At 48.0% G+C, this 24516-nt stretch overlaps 1 protein-coding gene across 2 annotated transcripts; it reads right to left on the bottom strand.

Annotated features, from left to right (window-relative positions):
- Window positions 1-188: 188 nt before the first annotated feature.
- On the bottom strand, window positions 189-24286 carry mcrip2 (MAPK regulated corepressor interacting protein 2). 2 transcript variants are annotated; one of them, XM_072269252.1, is made up of 5 exons: window positions 24082-24286; window positions 23925-23985; window positions 14088-14215; window positions 4627-4737; window positions 189-3443 (listed from the first exon to the last, which is right to left on the bottom strand). In XM_072269252.1, the coding sequence occupies exons 1-5, from the start codon at window positions 24131-24133 to the stop codon at window positions 3370-3372; spliced, it is 426 nt and encodes a 141-aa protein (XP_072125353.1). In that variant the 5' UTR covers window positions 24134-24286; the 3' UTR covers window positions 189-3369. The 2 variants fall into 2 exon arrangements, with proteins under 2 accessions (XP_072125353.1, XP_072125355.1); XM_072269254.1 differs by having other exon boundaries at window positions 189-3440; window positions 24082-24282.
- Window positions 24287-24516: the final 230 nt, after the last annotated feature.

Raw genomic sequence — 24516 nt, 5'->3', positions numbered from 1 at the left:
TCTCGTTATAGCACAAGCCCTCTAATCCAGGCAGTATCCTGGTAAACCTTTTCTGCACCCTCGCCGAAGCCTTGACATCCTTCTTATAATAGGTGACCAGAACAGGTTAGACTCAAGCAAACTCTTACCCTATAAATCCTCCTGTTGAACATTTCATCCCCAATTCAAGGACAACTTGGAGAATGGTATTTAGATAAATAAATTTGATCTGTTTATTTTCCTTTCAGATTAGTCATCCAGCATGGATTTATTTTTTACACTTACACAGGCTCAGAAATGATGTTATCTTCAGTCACACTGGACAGTGGTTGTCAACCAGAGAGAAAACATTAACATAGACTTCTCTCCAGAGCCCTGACCCCCCCACCTCCATTTTATTCTAAACACCTTTCCCATTCTTATATCAGTCACAGTGGAAAATATTACATCTCATTGCATAGTTTAAAAATCTGAATAAATACTATTCATCTTGTTGTGTGAGCCTGATCTACACAGAGCCATGGCCACACTTAATCCTGCATGCGCACACGCATCAGCAACTCTGGGTCACTGGATGCAACTTTACCATTCCCTGGGACTTCAGAACAGAGATCAGTGTCAAAAGCAGCCTTACTGTACAGGGGAGAGCAGGGATCCATTGCCCATACTGTACAGGGGGGTGGGGAGAAGGGTGGTAGGTTGATATCAATGGAAAATGCTTGAAATTATATTAATAGGGACAAGGTCCTAATGGGGAATTTAGGGGTAAATCTTAACTGGATTAGGGCAGGTCATGATGTTGTGAAGAGTTTGTGTCTGACAGATGTAACTTGCACAGTGTGTGGAAGCCCATACAGATAGTCACAACTTGCTTCAGCAACGTTCCATACAGGAGGTTACCAGCTGCTGGTAATACTTGTGTGGATTGGGGATTAGTTAATGAACCAAAACCAGATTCACCGTACAATCCATAATTAATGCTTTAGATGATTTTATCATGTAACCCACCTGAACTCGGTGACAACTTGAAGCTTGGTGGGGTGTGAAGTGAGAGGAAGAGGCAGTGACGGGGGCAGGTTGGACGTAGGGGGAAGCGGGGACGGGGGGACAGGGACAGGTTGGACGTAGGGGGAACGGTGACTGGGACAGGTTGGACGTAGGGGGAAGCAGTGACGGGGACGGGGGGACAGGGACAGGTTGGATGTAGGGGGAACGGTGACTGAGACAGGTTGGATGTAGGGGGGAGCAGGGATGGGGGGACAGGTTGGACGTAGGGGGAACGGTGACTGGGACAGGTTGGACGTAGGGGGAAGCAGTGACGGGGACGGGGGGACAGGGACAGGTTGGACGTAGGGGGAACGGTGACTGGGACAGGTTGGATGTAGGGGGGAGCAGGGATGGGGGGACAGGTTGGACGTAGGGGGAACGGTGACTGGGACAGGTTGGACGTAGGGGGAATGGTGACTGGGACAGGTTGGACGTAGGGGGGAGCAGTGACGGGGACAGGGGGGACAGGTTGGACATCAGGGGAAAGCAGTGATGGGGACAGGTTTTATGAGTATGCAGGTGTAAGGGGGGGTGGTACGAATTTCATAATTATGCAGAAGACGTGGGAGAACAAAGAATTGTAAACCTGGTAGGAAGATGAGAACCTGGAACCAAAAGTAAAGTGGGAGGGGAACTGTTGGTGTCCCAGGAGATGGGGACATCTGCATTAATAAACCCATGAGGGCAGAAAGGATTTGGGCAATGAACATGAACCTGTAAAGCAAAGACACTGGAGTACAGGGCAGTGGGGTAGGAGGAGACAGCACACAATTACTCAGGCTGGGCCCAGCATTGAAAAGTCCTATACAGCAGCCTAGCCCCCTCCATCCTAAATTATTCCAGATTTACATTGGATGGAGATAGCTGTTCTACAGTGGTTCTCACATTCCAGAGACAGAATGTGAGTGAGATAGGGTTGCAGCACCATCTCCCACCGATTGGTGTCGAAGCTCAGGGCCCAGCTGGCCTTTCCTGCCATGGGCGGGGCAGTAAGATAACAGAAGCCTACACCCTAGCAAGCAGACGGACCCAGTGTGGGGCCAGGGAAGTGGATACAGTAGATACGGCCGAGCCGACTGAATGCAGGACGGCAGAAGATGTTGCCAGGGCCTGCGTTCAGCTAAAAGGCAGGACTTTAGGAAACCTGCTGATCTCTGAGCTACAATGTGAGACTGTGATTGAGGGGCAGTGGGTGCAGCTGCATGTGTAAACAGCAGAGGGCGCTGGAGAGGTAACTAGGTCTCCTCACTCGAGTTCATCAGTACACAGTCCTGCAGTCCGCAGGTACAAGGTGTGACCCAAACCCCCACCCCACCTTCACTCGCTGTACCTGAAGGATAACGGACACCACGAAAGGCCACAGTGTGATAGGTAGTTTGAGATGCTGGTCTGTCGCTAACGCAGAGGGTGCCTCTGGCATTAAGGCAGTGGCGATCACAGTGCATTCTCCAAGCATCGTAGGCAGCTACTAAATCAGGAGTGGTGCCGTTCAGATACCTGACAGAAACAGGAGATGCGAGGAAGGGAATGGCCATTCTGTTGAGGTGGAGGGAGAGGGAGAGAGCGAGAGCAGCCTCTGGGATCCTGGTACATCCCCACTATCCAGCCAACAGCCCCTCGACCCCACATCCCTGGAAGACAGGCTGGCTTGTGTGCCAGCTGGAGGAGCCTGCCCAGAAAGGATGGGAAACCTTCACCCACATGGGAATATCAGGGGAGAGTTCCCCAAAACCTGCCACATTTAACATTTACATCATGGGAATTTCTCATTTACGGGTAGGATGGTGCTGAGGAATGTGTTCTGTGCAAGAAGGAGGGTGAGGGAACAGAGTTAATGCTGACACAGTGGTAGAAGAACAGAGTGATGTCACCTCATTCCAGGGATGGTGAGGGGGGTTAGGGAAAGAAGGCACTGGTTGACCAGGGCTTGCATATGTTGAGTTTATGCCCTCAGTCAGCTGGAGGAGGCTCCTTGACTTGTGAGGCAGAGCTGGCTAAATCCCGAGGCCAGGTGTTGTAGGATGTCACCAGACGTGGACTAGCACAGGATTAACACATCCGTCCAGTCCGAGAGGACAGAAATATCTTCTGAAGCCTTGTGAAGATGACCCGGGGTACTTTGCTGAAAATTTGCTGCTTTATTGCAGAAAGGCAGGGGATTTCACCCAATCAGAGCAAAGGCCAAAGACCCAATGGTTGCTGCCAAGTATCTCAGCTGATTTGGTTTCTATAGAAACATCTTCGCTCTATGTAAGTCACAGCAAGAGGAGGGAGAGATCTGAAGAAATCCACTTGTTGCTGACTGCTGACATCCTCCCGGCAGATTGGACCAGTCCAGCGGCTCTAAGACGAGTTCTGAATGTTGGCCAGGAACTGTTTTGCCCACCATTCCTCCAGGTCGATGGGGACAAAGTCTACTAACCAGACAAAGGAAAGACGTCAGCTTTAGACCCATGGAATGAGATAGACACTCCACACACTCATATATATACACACACACACACACACAGGGTTCCTTGTCAAATGTCCAATCCCAAGACAGCACAGTTGAGAGTAAAATCATCTTGTATACACAGAATCCTCTTGCATACAGAAAGGTGCTGAGAAAGGGCCAGTAACATCATGAAGGATCCCACCCACCCTGCTCATGGACTGTTTGTCCCACTCCCATCAGGGAGGAGGCTACGTGACATCCACACCAGGACCAGCAGACTCAAAAATAGTTACCTTCCCCAAGCAGTAAGGCTGATCAACACCTCCACCCACTAACCCACCCCTCCACACCCCCAACCACCACTACTTTATCATTTCCTGTCAGTCATCTTGTGTACAGACACTCCTGCGCCCAGCGTCACGTTATAGGCATACAATCAATCTCTGTATGTAAGCTAAGTATTTATATTTACTGTGTTCTTTGTCTATTGTGGGTTTTTTGTTCTGCATCAGATCCGGAGTAACAATTGTTTCACTCTCGTTTACACTTGTTACTGGAAACGACATTAAACAAACTTGAATCTTGAATGAGAGGCACAGATCAAGTTGACACCCAGAGACTTTTACCCAGAATGGAAATGGGTTAATACAAGGGGGTATAATTTTAAGCTGATTGGAGAAAAATACTGGGGGGTGGGGGGGGAATGTCAGAGGTAGTTTTTTTTCTTGCACATTGTGCTGGGTGCATGGCACACCCTGGCACAGGAGTGATGGCAGAGGCAGATACATTAGGGGCACCGAGAAAATTCTTGGGCACATGGCTGATAGAAAAATGGTGGACTATGAGGGAGGGACAGGTCAGATCGATCTTGAAGTAGGTTTAAAGACTGGCACAACATTATGGGCCAAATGGCCTGCACTGATCAATACTCTTATTTCCTGAACACTCCTGGGGAACTCAGAGGGTTAACAGGTCAGGACCATACACACCCCCCTGGGGAACTCGGAAGGGTTAACGGGTCAGGACCATACACACCCCCCGAGGGAACTCAGAAGGGTTAATGAGTCAGGACCATACACCACCCCCCCCCCCCAGGGAACTCAGAGGGTTAACGGGTCAGGACCATACACATCCATTAAGGAGCAACCGTACTCAATGACACTCACTATTCAAGTTTTGGCTTGGTGTCTTCTCCACGTACTCCACCGTTCCACGGGGACTCTGGCTGTTGTCCGGCCGCCGGCTGGCCCCGAGCTGTTCTTCCACCTGCTGCCAGGCTGGGAGAAAGAGTATTCGGATGAAAGAGAGCTAAAGACCAGGCAGGAGACAGGTGGGCTCCCCTAATGCCACAGGAGGAAGGAAGCAAAGGAAGAAGTTTTATTCAAGTAACATCATTCACCAGCCACACATATCCCATCCAACACAGGAGCAGAACTGGGCCATTTGGCCCATCAAGTCTGCTCCACCATTCCATCATGGCTGATATATTATACCTCTTAACCCTACCCTCTTGCCCCCTCCCTGTAACCTTCAACACTCTTACTAATCAAGAGTCCAGAGGTTGATTGACTCTTGATTAGTAAGAGTGTTAATATAGTAAGAGTTTAAATATACCCAATGATTTAGCCACCCTGTGCACTGAATTCCAGATTAAGCACCCTCTGGCTAAAGAAATTCCTCATCATTCTAAATGGACCTCCCTCTATTCTGAAGCTGTGCCCTCTGGTCCTAGACTCCCCCACTATAGGAAACATCCTCTCCACATCCATTATATCAAGGCCTTTTAATATTCAATAGATTTCAGCGAGGTTCCCCCTTCATTCCTATAAACTCCACCAAGCACAGGCCCTGAGCCATCAAACGAGTTAAAGATCAACTTTATTAACCGTGGGTTTCCATGAAGGTATGGGTGAGGGCTATGTTGGTACTGGAAGCATGGCCACACTTGCGAGCTGCCCCCAGTCCAATTGTCAGACAGTGCTGCTCATTGACACAACACATTTGTATTTTGATGTAGATGCAACAAATAAAGCTAATTTTTATTGGATTTTGACTGGGGGATAAGTATTCGTCAGGGCACTGGGGAAGTCTCCTCTGAACTGACCACTAGCTCCACTCCAGCAGGAAAGGCAGATGGTGCACGAATTGATAGGGTTGTTAAGAAGGCGTATGTTGTGTTGATCAAGTTCAAGAGCTGTGAGGTAATGTTGTAGCTCTGTAAAACTCTGGTTAGACCACTCTTGGAGTACTGTGTTCAGCTCTGGTCACCCTCATGTGGAAGCTTTCGAGAGGGGGCAGAATGCTGTCTGGATTAGAGAGCATGTCTTATGAAAATAGGCTGAGTGAGTGTAAGGGTTTCATGTTACTTGCTAAGGCTAATAATGGAATGGCTTCTCCGTAATGTTAACTGATGAGGTAATGTTCTCTGTAGCAGCATGTTTGGGTTTTAATTAGTGATAACAGGACTTGTATTCATTTGCTAACCAATTGGGAGAGATGTTATTCTTTCTGTCTGTGTGAAAGCTGTTAGTTTACACGGGCTTGGGGGAGAAGGCGCGAGGAGGATGAAGACAGAAGACGTGGCTTGAGGAGATGGTTGCCAGACTTGCTGGGCCTGGGCTTGGGGTGGGAGCCCAGGAGCCAACTAGCAAAGGAGGATCAGCGAAAGGGAATCCGTGAGCTCCAACGTTTGTGCACTGGATTTGTTTATGAGATTATTGGCGCCTTTTATTTGTTTTCTTTTTCTTTTGTTTCTCTACTAACCCCATACTTAAATATAAAATCTTAATCGTTTAACCACACATTGTGGACTGAATGTTATTTCGGGGTGCTGATGTTACACAGGGGACACAACACGCAGCATCCACCCAAACAAGAGTGCTAAAGTTTGGCCGGGCAGGGGGTTATCACCCCGACATCATGCCACTAGGCAAAGCGAGTCTTACACGAGCTAGGGGTTTTCTGTTTGGAGTAAAGGAGGATGAGAGGTAACGTGATAGAGGTATATGAGATGATGAGAGGCATAGATAGAGTGGACAGCTGGAGACATTTTCGCAAGGTGGAAATAGCTAATACCACACGGTATTATAGTGGTTAGCACAACGCTTTACAACAGTAGCGACCCGAGTTCGATTCCCATCATACAGTAGTGTAGTGGTTAACACAACGCTTTACAGTACCAGTGACCCAGGTTGAATTCCCATCGCAGTTTGTATGTTCTCCCCGTGACCACGTGGGTTTCCTCCAGGTGCTCCGGTTTCCTCCCACAGTCCAAACACGTACCGGTTGGAAGGCTAATTGGTCATTGTAAATTGTCCTGAGATTAGACTAAAGTTAAATCAGGGGTTGCTGAGCAGCGTGGTTCAAAGAGCTGGAAGCACCTGTTCTGCGCTGTATCTCAACAAATAAAATAATTTAAAGGTGACTGGAGAAAAATATGGGGGGAGGGATGTCAGAGATAGTTCTTTTTAAAAAACACAGAGTGTTGGGTGAATGGAACACCCGGCCAGGAGTGGTAGAGGCAGATACATTAGGGGCATTGAAGAAACTCTTAGATGATAAAGAAGGGAGGACTACGTCGGAGGTAAGGATTAGATTGATCAGCGCAACGTTGTGGCTCGAACAGTTATATTTAACGTTTCATTCCAATCTCTGCATGGTCTACACTACCTTGTACAGCAGGTGAGATTGTCACGGAGTGAGAGTTCACAGAGCCTGGGGCATTAACAACCAGAGCTAGAGAAGAACAAAGCACAGGGGAGACTGGTTCCTGGGACACTCATCCAAACAGCCTCACTTTCCCCATTGCCTGGCAAACCCCATGCTCTCTGTTCATCTCTTATTAAAATACACGTCCCCAAAGTCCCAGTGGGGGTCTGATAGCCACTGACTGTTCGCTGCTGAGTTCTGTCACTGAAGAGAGGGATCCCACCCAGGCAGGAAAACCATCATTCTCAGTAACTCACACTCAGAGACAGATGCTCTTTGTTCCCTATCAACCGCACAGCAGAAAAACATGCACTTTGAACACACAAAAATATTTGGACTTTCCTTCACTGACAAGCTTTTAAACTGTCATTGGTCCATCAGGGACGAGTACCCACAACCCACAAGTACTAAATAAGTTTTAAACTTCTAAAGTAAAATTATTTTGTGCTACATTTAATTAGTTCTCAGAGTCAGTCAATCACCAGCTGCAATTGTGGAAGTTGTGGTTAGGCAAGGGTTAAAGACGATGTTCAGGCAAAGACAGCCCGATGTAGTTTACCCAGACTTTTGAAGTGAAACCGTCGGATATACCTCTGCTTACTGCAGACGAGATAGGCGGGATTTATTGAGGCTGTATTTACTCAAACCAGACGAGTGAGGCCTCTGAAGCGAGACTTTTTAAGAAAGGTCTACCCTTTACACACTACAGGGTGCTGGAGACAGATGAGATAGGAATACGTGAAACACACCCAATAAACCGGACAATTGCTTTACTAACTTCAAAGTAGCATCAGTTATCAGCTTATAGTTTCCATTGACTTTTAACACCTCTAATATGAATGGCAACTGATCTTCAAACAGGAATTCAAACATATACAATTCACCAAATGGTCAATATCCATCACTGATAACCTAATTCTGAGAACAGTGTGGTGACAGGGGCCACGCTGTTGTCTTTGTGCACAAGTAAAATGAAGTGAGGTTGAGTTGTAAGAGTGTGTGAGATCTGGGTCCAGTTACTGTATTTTGTCATTGGCAACATGGGTTGAACTGCTTGTGTGTGCTTACCCATTTCCTTCATTTGGTCACTTCCACAGGTTTAAGGTCGCTGATCTCTCCCACACCCAACCCCCATATTCCTGAATGTCCCAGCACCTCCCTGCCTGGTGTGAAGCAGTGTCCGAGAGAGAGAGGAGAGAGAGGAGAGAGCTCGACACAGACTGGCTGTTACACACTGTAACGCTGTGTCCTGTCAAACTGGGTTCCCTGAGCTACCACAGGAAGGTAAATGAGGGAATTTAGACCATACAACATTACATCACGCCGCCCACAATGTTGAGCTGACCCTTTAACCTACCCTAAGATCAATCTAATCCACATAACCCTCCATTTTCCTATCATCCATGTGCCTATTCCAGAGTTGCTTAAGTACCCCTAATTGATCTGCCTCTACCACCACCCCGGGCAGGGCATTCCATGCAGCTACCACCTCTGTGTAAAACACTTGCCCCCCGCCCCCATACTTTCCTCCAATTACTTTAAAGTTATGCCCCCTTCTATTAGCCATTTCCACTCTGAATAAAAGTCTTTGGCTATCCACTTGATCTTTGCCTGTCACCATCACGTACATCTCTACTATTACCTAAATGGGAGAAGGTTCAAACATCAGAGGTGCGGAGGAACTTAGGAGTCCTCGTGCAAGTCTGTGGTAAAGAAGGCAAATGCAATGTCGGTAATTATTTCAAGGGGAATAGAATATAAAAACAAGGAGATAACACTGAGTCTTTATAAGACACTAGTCAGGCTGCACTTGAAGTATCGTCAACGATTTTGGGCCCCATATCTCAGAAAGGATGTGTTGTCACTGGAGAGAGTCCTGAGGAGGTTCACAAGGATGATTCTGGGAATCAAGGGGTTAACATGAGGAGTGTTTGGCAGCTTTGGGCCTGTACTCACTGGAATTTAGAAGAATGTAGGGGGAGTTCTCATTGAAACCTACCGAATGTTGAAAGGCCAAGTCCATCGGTATATTTAAGGCAGAAATTGATAGTTTCCTGATCAGTCAGGGCATCAAAGGATATGGCAAGAGAGCAGGTGTATGGGGTTGAGTGGGATCCAGGATCAGCCACAATGGAATGGCAGAGCAGACTCAATGGGCTGAATGGTCGATCGTCACCTCTCATCCTCCTTGCCCACCTCCTCATCCACTCGAGTTTATCTGAATCTACCATGACATTTAGCTGAACGTATCTCTCTGTATGCACCTATCTCAGGAGCTTTTGGAAGGTGTGAGGCTCGGAGGGAGTTGAGAGCAGCCGTCCACACACGGTCACTCCCTCCAGGCATTGGGAATGGACAACAGAGGGAGAGGCCTCTCACGTCCCTGCCACAACAGCTCTACTTCACAGGGGCAGGGAGTCACCAGTTCCACCCTTTTGGGACACATTTTCCCCTTCTCCTCTCCAGCATTTTAATCCAAGATCCCTGCTTCTAAACCCAAACTAAAGATTTAGCCAATTTAAGATTAGATTGGCTTTATTTGTCACATTTACATTGAAACATACAGTGAAGTGCATTGTTCATATCATTGTCCAACACAGTCTGACGATGCATCAGGTGCAGCCCAGACATGTCACCATGTTTCCGGCACTAGTGTAGTGTGCTGCAATTCACTAACCCTAACCAGCGGGAGGAGAAGATGGCAGCGCACCACGCGTGCGCAGCTCTCTGGTGAAAAATGATATGGTATCTGTTAAATAGGGGCCATGGACAATTTCTGATTTGATGGAGAATGGACGTGAAAGCACAGAGGAACATCTGGAGAAGTTTCTGAAATGCCCGTTCGCTGCTGTCGTTACTGCGTGGTCCGGAATCTTTCGGAGGGTAGGCCTCAAAATCCCCAGCCTTGCCTGCTTTTGGCGACCGAGAAGGAGGTCGGATCGTTCGGACAGAGATGGCGCTCAGTACTCGGTGTCGGAGAGCTGATCAGAGCTCGAAATTTTCGGATGACTCAGAGTCGGACTGTGGTCAGCATGGCAGGGAGAGTTTTTCTTCCTTCTCCCGTCTGCGTGAGATGTGGGACATTTGAGAGACTTTGAACTTTACTGTGCTCATGGACTTCTTCATCAAGTTATGGTATTGTTACACTGTTTGTAACTATTTGTTATAATTATGTGGTTTTGTCAGTTTTTTCAGTCTTGGTTTGTCCTGTGTTTTTGTGATATCACACCCGAGGGATACTGTATCATTTCTTAATGCGTGCATTACTAAATGACAATAAAAGGGGACTGTGTGTCTTCATAATCTAACCTGTACATCTTTAGAAAGTGGGGGGAAGCTGGAGCACCCAGAAGAAACCCACGCAGTCATGGGGAGAACATAAAAACTCCTCACAGACGGAAGTGGGAATTGAACCCGGGTCACTGGGCTGTAATCGCATTGCGCTAGGCACTGCACCACAGAGTCGCTTCTGAACACTGTGAGGGGACTTGTCATTTCACACACTTCAACGACATCCCCTCTGCCTTGGTCCAAAGAAATCGATCTCAGCCAAGACAACCCTTACTCTTAAAACTCTTCCACCCTGGCTACGTCCCTGTAAATCTGCTCAGCAATGGTCTGTCACCGTCCCCCTAGTGCTCTCCCTCACACAGATAGGGGACGGACCCGCCACAGATCCCCGATCCGGACATCCCAGCAGAGCTGACAGAAGATCGGTGCTGTTACACACCGATGGTCAACGGTGCAGTCTCACCCCAGGCTGAGGTTCGTTATTGCCCGGTCACTTTCATCATCAGGGACCCCCACCACCCAGGACATGCTCTCTTCTCACTGCTGAAATCAGGAAGAAGGTACAGGGAACTCAGGACTCACACCACCAGGTTCAGGAACAGTTCTTACCCCTCAACATCAGGCTCTTGAACCAAAGGGAATGACTTCACTCATCCCAACACTGAACTGTTAAAGACTCACTTCAAAGACCTTTCATCTCATGTTCTCAATATTTATTGTTTTTTAGTCTTTTTGTATTTGCAGTTTGGTGTCTTCTGCATATTGGTTGTCTGTCCGCCTTGTACATGTTTTTTCATTGACTCTATTGTGTTTCTTTGTATTTACTGTGAATGCCCACAAGAAAACAAATCTAAGGGTTGTATATAATGACGTATACAGGTGCAAGAAAAAGATTGTGAACCCTTTGCAATTACCTGGTTTTCCGCATTAATTGTAATCTGATCTGCATCTGTCACAATAATAGAGAAACACAATCTGCATAATAACACACAAACAATTGTACTTCTTGTCAATACTGAGTCGACCATTTAAACAATCACAGCCAAGGTTCAAAAACCATGTGAACCACTGGGGCAAGAGCTATTTGGAGTCGGGTGTTCCAATCAGTGAGATGAGACTGGAGGTGTGGGTTGTAGAGGTGCCCTCCCCTATAAAAAAGAACAGGGTTACTGATAGAGCCTGCTCTTCTCAAGAAAGATCTGTTTATGTGCACTATGCCTCGATCAAAACAACTTTCAGAGGACCTTAGAAGAAGAATTGCAGAGATGCATGAAGCTGGAAAAGACTACAAAACCATTTCTAAAGACCTGAGTGTTCATCAGTCCACAGTAAGAGAAACTGTCTACAAGTGGAGGAAACTCAGAACTGTTGATACTCTCCTGAGGAGTGGGTGCCCTGCAAAGATCACACCAAGAGCACAATGTGCAGTGCAGAAGGAGGTGAAAAAGAACTCAAGGGTAACAGCAAAGGACCTGCAGAAATCTCTAGAACTTGCTAAAGTCTCTGTTCATGTGTCCACTATAAGAAAAACACTAAACAAGAATGGTGTTCATGGAAGGACACCACGGAGGAAACCACTGCTCTCCTTAAAGAACATTACTGCGCGTCTCAAGTTTGCAAAAGACCACTTGGATGTTCTACAACGCTTCTGGGACAATGTTCTGTGAACAGATGAGAGAAAAGTTGAACCTTCCGACAGAAATGCACATGATTGGAGGAAAAAAGGCACTGCACACCAGCACCAAAACCTCGTCCCAACTGTGAAGCATGGTGGAAGGAGCATCATGGTTTGGGGCCATTTTGCTGCCTTGGGGCCTGGACAGCTTGCAATTGTTGAGGGAACAATGAATTCAAAATTGTATCAAGACATTTTACAGGGTAGCAGTCCGTCACCTGAAGCTTAATAGAAGTTGGATAATGTAGCAAGTCAATGATCTGAAACACAGGAGAAAATCAATAGCAGAATGGTTTAAAAAGAAGAAAATTTATGTTTTGGAATGGCCAAGTCAGAGTCCAGACCTTAACCCAATTGAGATACTGTGACATGACCTGAAGAGGCACTGCAAGGTATCTCAGAAATATGGAAGAATGGTCTAAAATTCCTTCTCACTGTTGTGCAAGTCTGATCAGCAGCTACAGGAAACGTTTGGTGGAGGTTATTCCTGCTAAAGGAGGTCTAACCAGTTACGTATTAAATACAAAGGTTCAGATACTTTTTCCAGCCTGGACGGTGAACGATCAAACAATGTGTTCAACAAAGGCATGAAAAGTACAACTGTTTGTGTGATATTAGTTTAGGTAGATTGTGTTTCTATTATTGTGTCGTAGATGAAGATCAGACATTTTATGAGTAATTAATGCAGAAAACCATGTAATTGCAAAGGGTTCACAAACTTTTTCTTGCTTTGAAAATAAATTTACTTTGAACTTTAGCTAATTCTCTAACCCAAGTCCCAATCACAAACAATTTGTATTTCTACAGCACCTCTAACTTAGTGACACAACCCAAGGTATCGCAGAAGGATGTCAAGCAAAAGTTAACAGCCAGTTACTTCAGAGTTGGTGGTCCAGTCAATGGATGTAAAATAGTGAAGGGTATGAAGCAACCACCTGAGCAAGTGTTCCAGTGCTTCAAACTTCGAACGCTTATGGGATCCTAGAATTCAGAAGCGGGGCAGAGGGCGGAAGTGGGGAGGTGGCATTAGATTGGCCTACACACTGGCATGCCCGCATATTTTATTAACTTACTTGTGGTAATATTTTGTTTTATGTGCTGTATGTGATATGTTTTGTGGTGCACCGTGGTGCAGAGCAATATTGTTCCATTTAGTTATATACATGTACAGTCAGATAACAATGAACTTCAACCTGAAACATGGTATTCTACGCCCTGTGTCACGGGGAACCCCAAGCGACCCCATCATAAACACAAGAGACCAGATTCTGGAAATCTACAGCAATACACACACAATGCTGGAGGAACTCAGCAGGTCAGGCAGCATCCATGGAGGGGAATAAACAGTCAACATTTCCGGCCAAGGCCCCTTATTAGAACTTCTTCAGGTCCTGGTGAAGGGTCTTGGTTCGAAATGTCGACTGTTTATTCCTCTACATAGATGCTTTAAGGAACCTCGTCAGCTGTTTTGGGTCCACGTTAGCACTGGCTTCCTCTCAAATGGTCAGCATTGGGGTCAGACACTCCAACAGGGACCAGGTTAATCCTAGAACAGGATGGAGAAGAGAAACGAGAGAGGCAACTGATGAAATATGCAGATGTTCAGACCGATGGCAGGCAGGGTGTTGTGCAGCTTACACATGAAGTTTGAGAACTACCTGGGTGTAAAACAAGATGGTCAAGCATAGAAAACATAGAAAAAGAGAGGGTGGGGGAGAAATCAATGCTCATGCTATCAGGTTGAAGGCTACCCAGATGGAATATGAGGTGTTGCTCCTTCAACCCGAGTGTGGCCTCATCAGGACAGTAGAGGAGGCCGCGGACTGACATGTCGGAATGGGAATGGGAATGGGAAATAGAATTTAAATACAGGGTGTGGGAGGGGCAGGAGAGAGAAGATCCTATGGTTGGGTTGGGAAAGGCATGAGAGGCTCGCCATTGTTCTCCCCTTACCTTCATAGACAAACCGCACGTTCTCCTCGTGTGCTGGGGTGTGTTCCTCCTCTCTGCGCTCCGCAGTGCACGGCGTCGGGTAACGTTTCCCGTTCACTCGGTTAAACACCAGCTTGGGCGCTGGGCCACTGGAAGAGAGGGAGAGAGCTTGTTGTATTCGGGAGAGACTCCATCGGAAGGGGGGGCCCACACTATACTGGTGCCAGAATACAGTGCGACAGTTGCAGGCTGCCCCCAGCACAACCTCAGGTGTGCTGGTTGTTAACACAAATGCTATATTGACTGGTTGCATCACGGTCTGGTGTGGAAATACTAATCCCTTTGAACAGTACATCCTATAACAAGTAATGGATATGGTCCAGTCCATCACAGGTAAAGCCCTCCTAACCATTGAGCACATCTATCTGAATCATCACAGCAAAGCAGCATCCATCTAAAATCTAAAAATCATCATCAGGGACCCCCACCACCCAGGCCATGCTCTCTTCTCACTGCTGCCATCAGGAGGGAGGTACAGGAGCCTCGGGACTCGCACCACCAGGTTCAGGAACAGTTACTACCCCCTCACCCATCAGACTCCTTAACCAAAGGGGAAAACTTCACTCATCCCACCACTGAAATCTTCCCACAACCAAAGGGCTCATTTTCTAACACTCTTCATCTCATGTTCTCGATATTTATTGTATATTTATTTAGTATTTTTTATTTCCTTTTGTAATTGCAGTGTGTTGTCTTCTATACAATGGTTGAATAGCCTAGTCAGTCAGCCTTTCACCGTTCCGTTACAGACATTATTCTACAGATTTATTGAGTGTGCTCACAAGAAAATGAATCTCTGGGTTGTATATGGTGATATATATGTGAACTTCAATAAATTTACTTTGAACTTCAATAAATAAACTTGAATCTTGACTAGTGCTAAGAGCTGGAGATAGAGACGAGGTTATTGAGAGATGGTGAGAGTGGAAAAGCTGGTCGTAATCTGCAGCTCCCCCAGCAGTAGATTCAGTTCCCTCTGGTGGAAGATTATGTCAACTGGCTCACCGTTACTTTGTCTCTCTTATTACTTCATTAACTATTTTCCTTCCTTTCTGCCGGTTATTCTTTAAACAACTAAGGAAATTATCTATTGTAACCTTTAACACGTGTTCATATGCCTTACTGCTGAATCAGAAAAGAATTATGCTGGGAATGACAGGGTTAACATATGAGGAGTGTTTGACGGCTTTGGACCTGTGCTTGCTGGAGTTTAAAACAAAGAGGGGATCACATTGAAACCTATCAAATATTGAAAGGCCTAGATAGAGTGGATATGGAGCAGATGCTTCCAGTCATGGGAGAATTTAGACCAGAGGGCACTGCCTCAGAACAGAGGGATGTCCAGTTAGAACAGAGATGTAGGGGAATTTCTTTAGAAAATCTGTGGAATTTATTTCCACAGACAGCTGTGGAGGCCGAGTCACTGGGTATATTTAAAACTGGGGTTGACAGGCTCCTGATTAGTGAGGATGTCAAGGTTATGGTGAGGAGGCAGGGGAATGGGTTTAAGAAGGATAATAAATCAGTCATGATGGAATGGCGGAGCAGACTTGATGGGCTGAATGACATAATTCTGCTCAGAAGTCTTATGGTCTAACAAAGGCCGAATTTTAAAATAGTGGATTCCGCTTTAACTGGGGCATATCGGGACCAGTATATATTGGCCCAATTAAGCAGCTGTCCCAATTAGCTGAATTCTCATGGAAACAATTAAAAAAGCAAAAAAAGTATAAAACCGAGTAGCAAACTATGTACTTAAATAAAATTCAGAACAAATTAGAACACCATCAACACTAATACGGCATTATAAAACTGTGTATTAGTTCCTAATAGTAACCGATAGAAGATTCATCCAGTGTACGTGTTCTTTTCAATGATTCTAATGAACAAAATCAGTGCAGGCTGCTGGTGTAGATAATGGTCTGCCTTCATACAATACTGTAGACAACTGCATCCTCCAAATCTTCATTTTCATTGTAATATTCAAGAGGATTGTTGATACCTTCAAACTCTTCATAGTTTCTAACCTGCTGAAGTGATGAAATCATTTCATTTTCACTCCCGCCTGTTTCTAGCATCCCAAGCTTGAATGCTTGAAACCACAGTGAACAAAACAGTTCTGAATTGTCTTACTGCTTATTTTTGCCAACTACCAGTGACAAATATCACTGCTTTTTGAACATCAGTGCATGCAACTGAAACTATTTAAAAGCTATTTAAGCACGGTGTGGTGCCTAACCACATGTCTGAAGCTAGTTAGAAACTGTTCAGCAACAGTCTCCTGTCCCAATTGAACGGTATATTGTCCCAAAAGAACTAAGGGAAATCCTGGCTATTTTGATGACTAGTTTTTGTTCCTTAAGAGTTGTCACAAACAAACAGCTGCTCCGATTAACTGGAATCCACTGTACTTTTATTCCAGTGCCGAGGCTAGTCAGCGAGCTGCCAGCCTTGGAGGTGAGTGAGAGAGTGAGCTCAGCGCAGACCCAGCCACTGTGTGAATGGGTGGGGCAGCAGGTCGGTTAACGAACGTTTGAATGAATGAGCACTTTCATAGAACAACCACTGTAAGCATGGATACAGAAAAAGTCGCAGCAATTCACTCATTCATAAACTAACCTTGGCACAAACAACAGCCTCTCTCTCATCTCCTTCGAACATCGGCTGAATAATATTTCACTGGGTGGTCAGAAACAAGTAAACAACACGTCCTCGTGATGGCTGCCCTCTGTAACGTCCCAACTAGGGCGATTGACGACTATAGGGATTGCATCAGACCAGTCAGAATCATTGATACATTACTCCAAACCAACTCGGATTACAGTTTGCAAACAGGGACAGTGCAACAGGATGGCGAGAGGGAGGGGGAGCGTGCGCCGGGACGGTGTAACGGATGGCGAGTGTCGACGGGACGGTGCAGAGTGAGCTTCACCCTTGCTCCTGGGGCTGGCGAAAATTGCCATCCGTGGCTCCTGGAAAAGGGTGGCAGGAGGTTCTCCCCGGGCGGACTGCCTGGCTATGTTTAGGGGGTACGTTCGTGCCCGGGTGAATATTGAAAAGGAATACGCACAGTCCACGGCAACCGTCGAGATGTTCCGGGACCGTTGGGCTCCGCGGGGTGTAAATGCCATCATTCATGAGGATGGCAATATAATGGTTTAACATGTATTGTCTGTTTGTAGTGTAGTAAATGTGTTAGTCACTGGGTTTGTAAATATTGTATAGCACCTACATTTGTAATAAAGAATTTTGTATATATAAAAAAAAAAATGGGTCTGACCCTCATGTTCTTACTGTAATTTATGGTCACTTTTTATCTGTTACACCTACTGCTGCCACAAGGAATAAAGTTCCCAACAAGTCAGTGAAAATAAACCTGTTTCTGTTTAACCAGTCTTGTGAACAGATACCAGCAGAATTCAGAGCAGTCTAGTTATAGTTATCTGCTTTTACCAAACCCCTGTGTCATTGTTGGAGGGAAGCCAAGATATCGTCCAATGGACGAGATTGTGAACCACTGAGAGGTGTTCCAAAAAATGAGGGAGAGTAGATACAACTGTGTTCGGAGGGTAAAGTTCAAAGAGCCACTGTTCCAGCGACACTGCTTCGGGCTGTAAAGTAATGAACTACAGACTGTTAAACTTCTGAATGGAAGAGTTTGAAGCACTGAACAGGCACCAGTTTGTGCCTGGATAACCGGATTACAGGTTTTGTCTGCAGGAGCTGTGGTCGGCTTCTGGGCAGCTATAAACCACCACCACGTCTGACACCTTGCTGAGAAATCTGCTCGTGTTCTCTCTCTATCCCAAGTGGAACATTCCAGCCAACACATCTATCCTGGGTCCAGAACACAAGTGCCAGTACAAAGAAACCACGGCAGTGCCTCTGCTTTCTTAGAACTTGGCAAAGATTCAGCACGTCATCTACAAGCCTGACAAACTTCTGTAGATGTGTGGTGGAGAGTATGTGGACTGGTTGTATCACGGCCTGGTATGGAAACGCCAATGCCCTTGCACAGAAAATCATATAAAAAATACTGGATATGGCCCAGTCCATCACGGGTAAAGCCATTGAGCAGATCTACACAGAGTGCTGTCGCAGGAAAGCAGCATCCATCGTCAAGCGACGTTCTCACCCCACCACCCAGGCATGCTCTCTTTTTCCTGCTGCCACTGGGAAAAGGGTACAGGAGCCTCGGGACCCCCACCACCGGGTTCAGGAACAGTTATCAGCCCTCAACCATCAGGCTCCCGAACCAGAGGGGATAACTCCACTCACCCCAACACTGAACTGTTCCCACAACCTGTGGACTCACTTTCAAGGACTCTTCATCTCACGTTCTCGATATTTATTAATTTCTTTTATTTTTGCATTTGCAGAGTTTGTTGTCTTATGCACACTGGTTGGGGACAGTCATCCTTTAATTCCATTGTGTTTACTGTGAACGTCTGCAGGAAAATGAATCTCGGCGTTGTACAAGGTGACATATATTTACTTTGAATTTTGAAACCTGCCAACGGCCTTGTCTACATTTTCTTCATCCCAGCAAGAACATGTGAGGGAGACAAGTGACAGCAAGCACTTGAATCCGGAGCCACACACAGTGGGTAGAAGAGGTCATAGTCATAGGACACTACAACACAGAAACAGGCCCTTCGGCCCATCTAGCCCATGCTGAACTAGTCCCATCCACCTGCACCTGGACCATTGCTCTCCATAACCCTCCCATTCAAACTCCTTATAAATGTTGAAATCAAATTCACATCCACTTCTGCTGGCAGCTCATTCCACACTCTCACCATTCTTAGTGAAGAAGTTCCCTCAGCTTCCCCTGAAATGTTTCACCTTTAACCCATGTCCTCTAGTTCTAGTCTCGCCCAACTTCAGCTTGCCTTGACCCTATCTATCCCCCTCATTATTTTGTATACGCCTGTTGAATCTCCCCCAATTCTCCTACACTCCAGGGAACGAAGTCCAAACCTGTTCAACATTTCCCTATTACTCAGGTCCTCAAATCCTGGTAATTTCCTTGTAAATTTTCTCTGTACTCTTTCAATCAAGGTCATACGTTCCCAGTCAGGCCATCATGTCCTGTACCAGCACGTTCCCAGTCAGGCCATCATGTCCTGTACCAGCACGTTCCCAGTCAGGCCATCATGTCCTGTACCAGCACGTTCCCAGTCAGGCCATCATGTCCTGTACCAGCACGTTCCCAGTCAGGCCATCATGTCCTGTACCAGCACGTTCCCAGTCAGGCCATCATGTCCTGTACCAGCACGTTCCCAGTCAGGCCATCATGTCCTGTACCAGCACGTTCCCAGTCAGGCCATCATGTCCTGTACCAGCACGTTCCCAGTCAGGCCATCATGTCCTGTACCAGCACGTTCCCAGTCAGGCCATCATGTCCTGTACCAGCACGTTCCCAGTCAGGCCATCATGTCCTGTACCAGCACGTTCCCAGTCAGGCCATCATGTCCTGTACCAGCACGTTCCCAGTCAGGCCATCATGTCCTGTACCAGCACGTACCCAGTCAGGCCATCATGTCCTGTACCAGCACGTTCCCAGTCAGGCCATCATGTCCTGTACCAGCACGTTCCCAGTCAGGCCATCATGTCCTGTACCAGCACGTTCCCAGTCAGGCCATCATGTCCTGTACCAGCACGTTCCCAGTCAGGCCATCATGTCCTGTACCAGCACGTTCCCAGTCAGGCCATCATGTCCTGTACCAGCACGTTCCCAGTCAGGCCATCATGTCCTGTACCAGCACGTTCCCAGTCAGGCCATCATGTCCTGTACCAGCACGTTCCCAGTCAGGCCATCTTGTCCTGTACCAGCACGTTCCCAGTCAGGCCATCATGTCCTGTACCAGCACGTTCCCAGTCAGGCCATCATGTCCTGTACCAGCACGTTCCCAGTCAGGCCATCATGTCCTGTACCAGCACGTTCCCAGTCAGGCCATCATGTCCTGTACCAGCACGTTCCCAGTCAGGCCATCATGTCCTGTACCAGCACGTTCCCAGTCAGGCCATCATGTCCTGTACCAGCACGTTCCCAGTCAGGCCATCATGTCCTGTACCAGCACGTTCCCAGTCAGGCCATCATGTCCTGTACCAGCACGTTCCCAGTCAGGCCATCATGTCCTGTACCAGCACGTTCCCAGTCAGGCCATCATGTCCTGTACCAGCACGTTCCCAGTCAGGCCATCTTGTCCTGTACCAGCACGTTCCCAGTCAGGCCATCATGTCCTGTACCAGCACGTTCCCAGTCAGGCCATCATGTCCTGTACCAGCACGTTCCCAGTCAGGCCATCATGTCCTGTACCAGCACGTTCCCAGTCAGGCCATCATGTCCTGTACCAGCACGTTCCCAGTCAGGCCATCATGTCCTGTACCAGCACGTTCCCAGTCAGGCCATCATGTCCTGTACCAGCACGTTCCCAGTCAGGCCATCTAATGAGTCTTCTTCAGCTCCACTGAGGACGTCAGTGTCCCATTATGTCCTCGGCACATCCATTCCCCTTCGTCCCTCCCTCCCAATTGATTTACTGAACCTGTAGGTGTGCAGGCAGCATGGCAGCGTCGAGGTTAGCCATCACCAGTCGCTGTTTAATTCCTGCCGCTGTCTGCAAGGAGTTTGAACGTTTTCCCTGTGATCGTGTGGATTTCCTTGCACATTTCAAAGACGTACCGGCTGGGGGTTAGTAAGTTGTGGGAACGCTATGTTGGTGTTGGAAGCATGGTGACACTTGTGGGCTGCCCCCAGCACATCCTCGGACTGTGTTGGTTGTTGGTCATGACCCGGATGACCCAGAATGACCCGGATGGAGTGGACGTGAAGAAGTTGTTTCCTGTAGTGGGTGAGCTTAGTACAGCCTCGGAAAAGAGGGACAACCATTTAGAACAGAGAGAAAGAGGAATTTCATTAACTAGGTGGTGAATCTGTAAAATTCACTGACACAGGCAGCTGTGGAGGCCAAGTAATTGGGAATATTTAAAGTGGAGGGTGAGAGGTTCTTGATTAGCCAGGGCATCAAAGTTTACAGGAGAATGGGATTGAGAGGAATAATAAATCAGCCGTGATGGAATGGCAGACAGACTCAATTGCTGACTGACGTAATTATGCTCCTACCTTATCGTCTAATCTAATCGTAAACCTTTATTCTCAATAAAAACATTTCGTTATATCTTATCACAAGCCTTTGAAAATCCAGAAATACTACAACCACAGACCGTCCCTACTCTCTCCTGAACGAACACTCCCCTGAATTGTTCTGTGCACAATTTCCCTTTCATGCATCCTTGCTAACTTTGCCTTATCACGATTTCCAAAACACCCTGATTAGGAGATCAGACCAGTTGCCCCAGCTATGAAACCGGTTAATCTTTAGCTCACTAATTTCTCTCTAACAGGAGAGTTACTAATCCCACTTTACAATCTGCTAGGACTTTTCCTGAACCCCAGGAATTCTGGAAAATCACCACCGTATTCACAAACTCTGCAGCCATGAAGAGGAGTAGGTCAGAGACGGCTCTTTAACATGGCGGTTTACTGCACCAGCGGTCCCGATCAGGGTTCAATGCTGCCGTTGTCTTAAGGAGTTTGTACGTTCTCCCCGTGACTGCATGGGTTTCCTTCAGGCTTTCGCGTGGGGCTTAGCTACTAAGCCCAGCAGAACAGTTGGCCACTGACAGAAGGGGCAAAGGCGGGTTACTTCCATCGTGCACTTATGTTCGAAACCTATTGAAAATCAAAAGGTCTAAGCAGTGTTAATTAGGCCATTTGGCCCATGAGTCTGCTCCACCATTCATCATGGCTGAATTATTATCCCTCTCAACCCCATTCTCTTGCCTTCTCCTTGTAACCTTTGATGCCTTTACTAATTAAATACCTAAATCTATTAACCTCCATTTTAAACATACCCAATACAAAATAATCTGCAGATGCTGGGATCAAAGCAACACTCACATCACGCTGGAGGAACTCAGGAGGCTGGGCAACATCCGTGGAAAAGATCGGTCGACGTTTCGAGCCGGAACCCTTCATCAGGACTGAAGAGGGAAGGGGCAGAGGCCCTATAAAGAAGGTGCGTTCTCCCTTCAACCCTCCCCCACCTTCTTTATAGGGTCTCTGCCCCTTCCCTCTTCAGTCCTGATGAAGGGTTCCGGCTCGAAACGTCGACCGATCTTTTCCACGGATGCTGCCCGACCTCCTGAGTTCCTCCAGTGTGTTGTCAGTGGTGCTTTGACCCCAGTGTTTACCTATAGACCCGCCTCCGTGCCGGGATGACGTCAGCGCGCAAGCTCCCGCATGTTCGAAGTGTGCGCAGAGACGTCATGTGGTCGTGTGGCAGCCAATGAGATCGGGTCGGCCGTGAAGCCGCTCAGAGGATCTTGGTCGGCGGTCCTGTCTAGAAATCTCCTCTCGGCTGAGGTAAAATAAAATGTCTAATTTGAAGATATCTAAAGAAATGAGTATTAGGTAGGTTAAACTTTGCAGACAGTTGTTCAAAAGTTGCAAAACAATTGTCTATGAAAAGATCTTCAAGACACCTGATGCCCTTTTCTACAGACACCCCAACCTGCAAAAACTCATTTCAGGGAGGTAGCACCATCAATTTGCGGGAGACTTCCGGGAGAGGTGGGATGTCTGCAATAGAGTAGCTCCTGAGCAGCTGGCCAGCTAGTTTAAATAACATCAGCTATGCTAATGAACGAATGACACCTGTTAAACTCACCTCAACATGTCTTTTACAGTCTTAACCCACCATGGGCAATAGAAAAGTCACTGTTGCAAACAGTGCAGCGAGCAACACTGTCATTATTTTTGACCCCTATTAGGCAGGGGTACACTTTAGTGTAGTCTGGAGTGACGTACGGTTTATATATTTTTTTGGTACACTCTGCCATGGTGCGCTCTCTCTCTCTCCCATGGTCGCTGGCACGCTCTCACTTGCCTTTCTCTCGCTCGCTCTCAAAAAAATTGATTTCCGTGATATCGTATATAATTTGCGGGCATCAGGGAGCCACTATTTATATGCGGGAGAGTGCCGGAAGTTCCGGGAGAGGTGGGATGACTGCATTTACACCCCTGCCCTTGTATTCTAATACTCTCAGGAAATATGGAGAGCAGGAGATGAGGGGTCCTTTGTTTATGGAACACTTCAATGATGGGGTGAGTGAAGTTGTCCCCTCTGCTTCAGGAGCCAGGGGGTATTAACTATTCCTGAACCTCAGCCTCTACATGCTTCCCGACGGTAGTAGCCAGAAGAGCATGGCCTTGATGGTGAGGGTCCTTGATAAAGATGCCGCTTTCTTTCGGCAGGGCTCCGTGTGGAAGTGCCCGAAGGTGGGGTGGGCTTCACTGGGCCTTATCCACTACTTTTTGTAGGATTTCCCGTTCAAGGGCATTGGTGTTTCCACACCGGGAGAAGATCACCAAATGAGGGAAAACCCTGCTGAATGTTGATGGGTGGACTGACTGACAACACGCTCCCCAGACCCCTTCACTTCACCTCGCCTCGCCTCGCCTTCCCTTCGGTGCTGCGATCCCCGGCAGCCGGCAGCCGGCAGGAGCCGAGCTGAAGGTCACACCGCCGCCGAGTCTTATGCAACTCTGGAACACATGACGGCGCTGGGCCTCGGCACTAGGGGGCACAACCAGCCCCCCACCCCACCCCGTCCCCTCCCCGGCGTCACCTTCACCGCAAGGTCGGGGTGGAGCAGAGGGGAGAGGGCAAAGGCGGCAGACCAGCCCCTCACCCCGGGTCTGTCCCAACACCCCAACCCGCCGCGACTCACCTCCCCACCGGCTTCTGCTTCAGGTCGCAGCCGGGCTTGGCTTCGATCTGCTGGGATGGTCCTGCGGGAAGAGAAGCGGGTGTGAGAGTCGGCCAAGCCCGGCCCGGACACCCCCAGCCCCCGGTCCCGGCACGGGCACCCCCGCCCCCCGGCTTACCCGTCCTCCGCTGAGTGGCCAGCCGACTGGGGCCCCGGCTGATGGTGTACATGGTCCGTTCGCCGCTCGCACTGCGGTTCACTAGCGGCGGCGGGCAGGCACTGCCTCCCGAGGAGGTGGTGGGCCGGCAGATCCCGGGACCCTCCTCGGTTCTCGGCCGGCCCACATCGGGCGCAGCCAACCGCCAGCTCCCGGGACAATCCCACCCTCGGCCTGGCACCGCCCCGGCGCCACCGCCGGGACCCGCCTACCTCAGGCGCCGGGGTGAGGACACCTCTACCCTCCGAGGCCCTACGCCCGTCTCCTCCCCACACCGGCCTTCTCCACTCTCCCCCTCCGACTCCCTACCCTCCACTCCACCCACCACACTCCCTCTCCTCTCCCCCACCCACACACACTCACCCCCAATCCCTACTGCCTCTCCTGAACTTCCCC

The sequence above is a fragment of the Mobula birostris genome, chromosome 9, assembly GCF_030028105.1.
Source record: "Mobula birostris isolate sMobBir1 chromosome 9, sMobBir1.hap1, whole genome shotgun sequence".
NCBI lineage: Eukaryota > Metazoa > Chordata > Chondrichthyes > Myliobatiformes > Myliobatidae > Mobula > Mobula birostris.
This window is presented reverse-complemented; position numbering and strand designations above follow the sequence as displayed.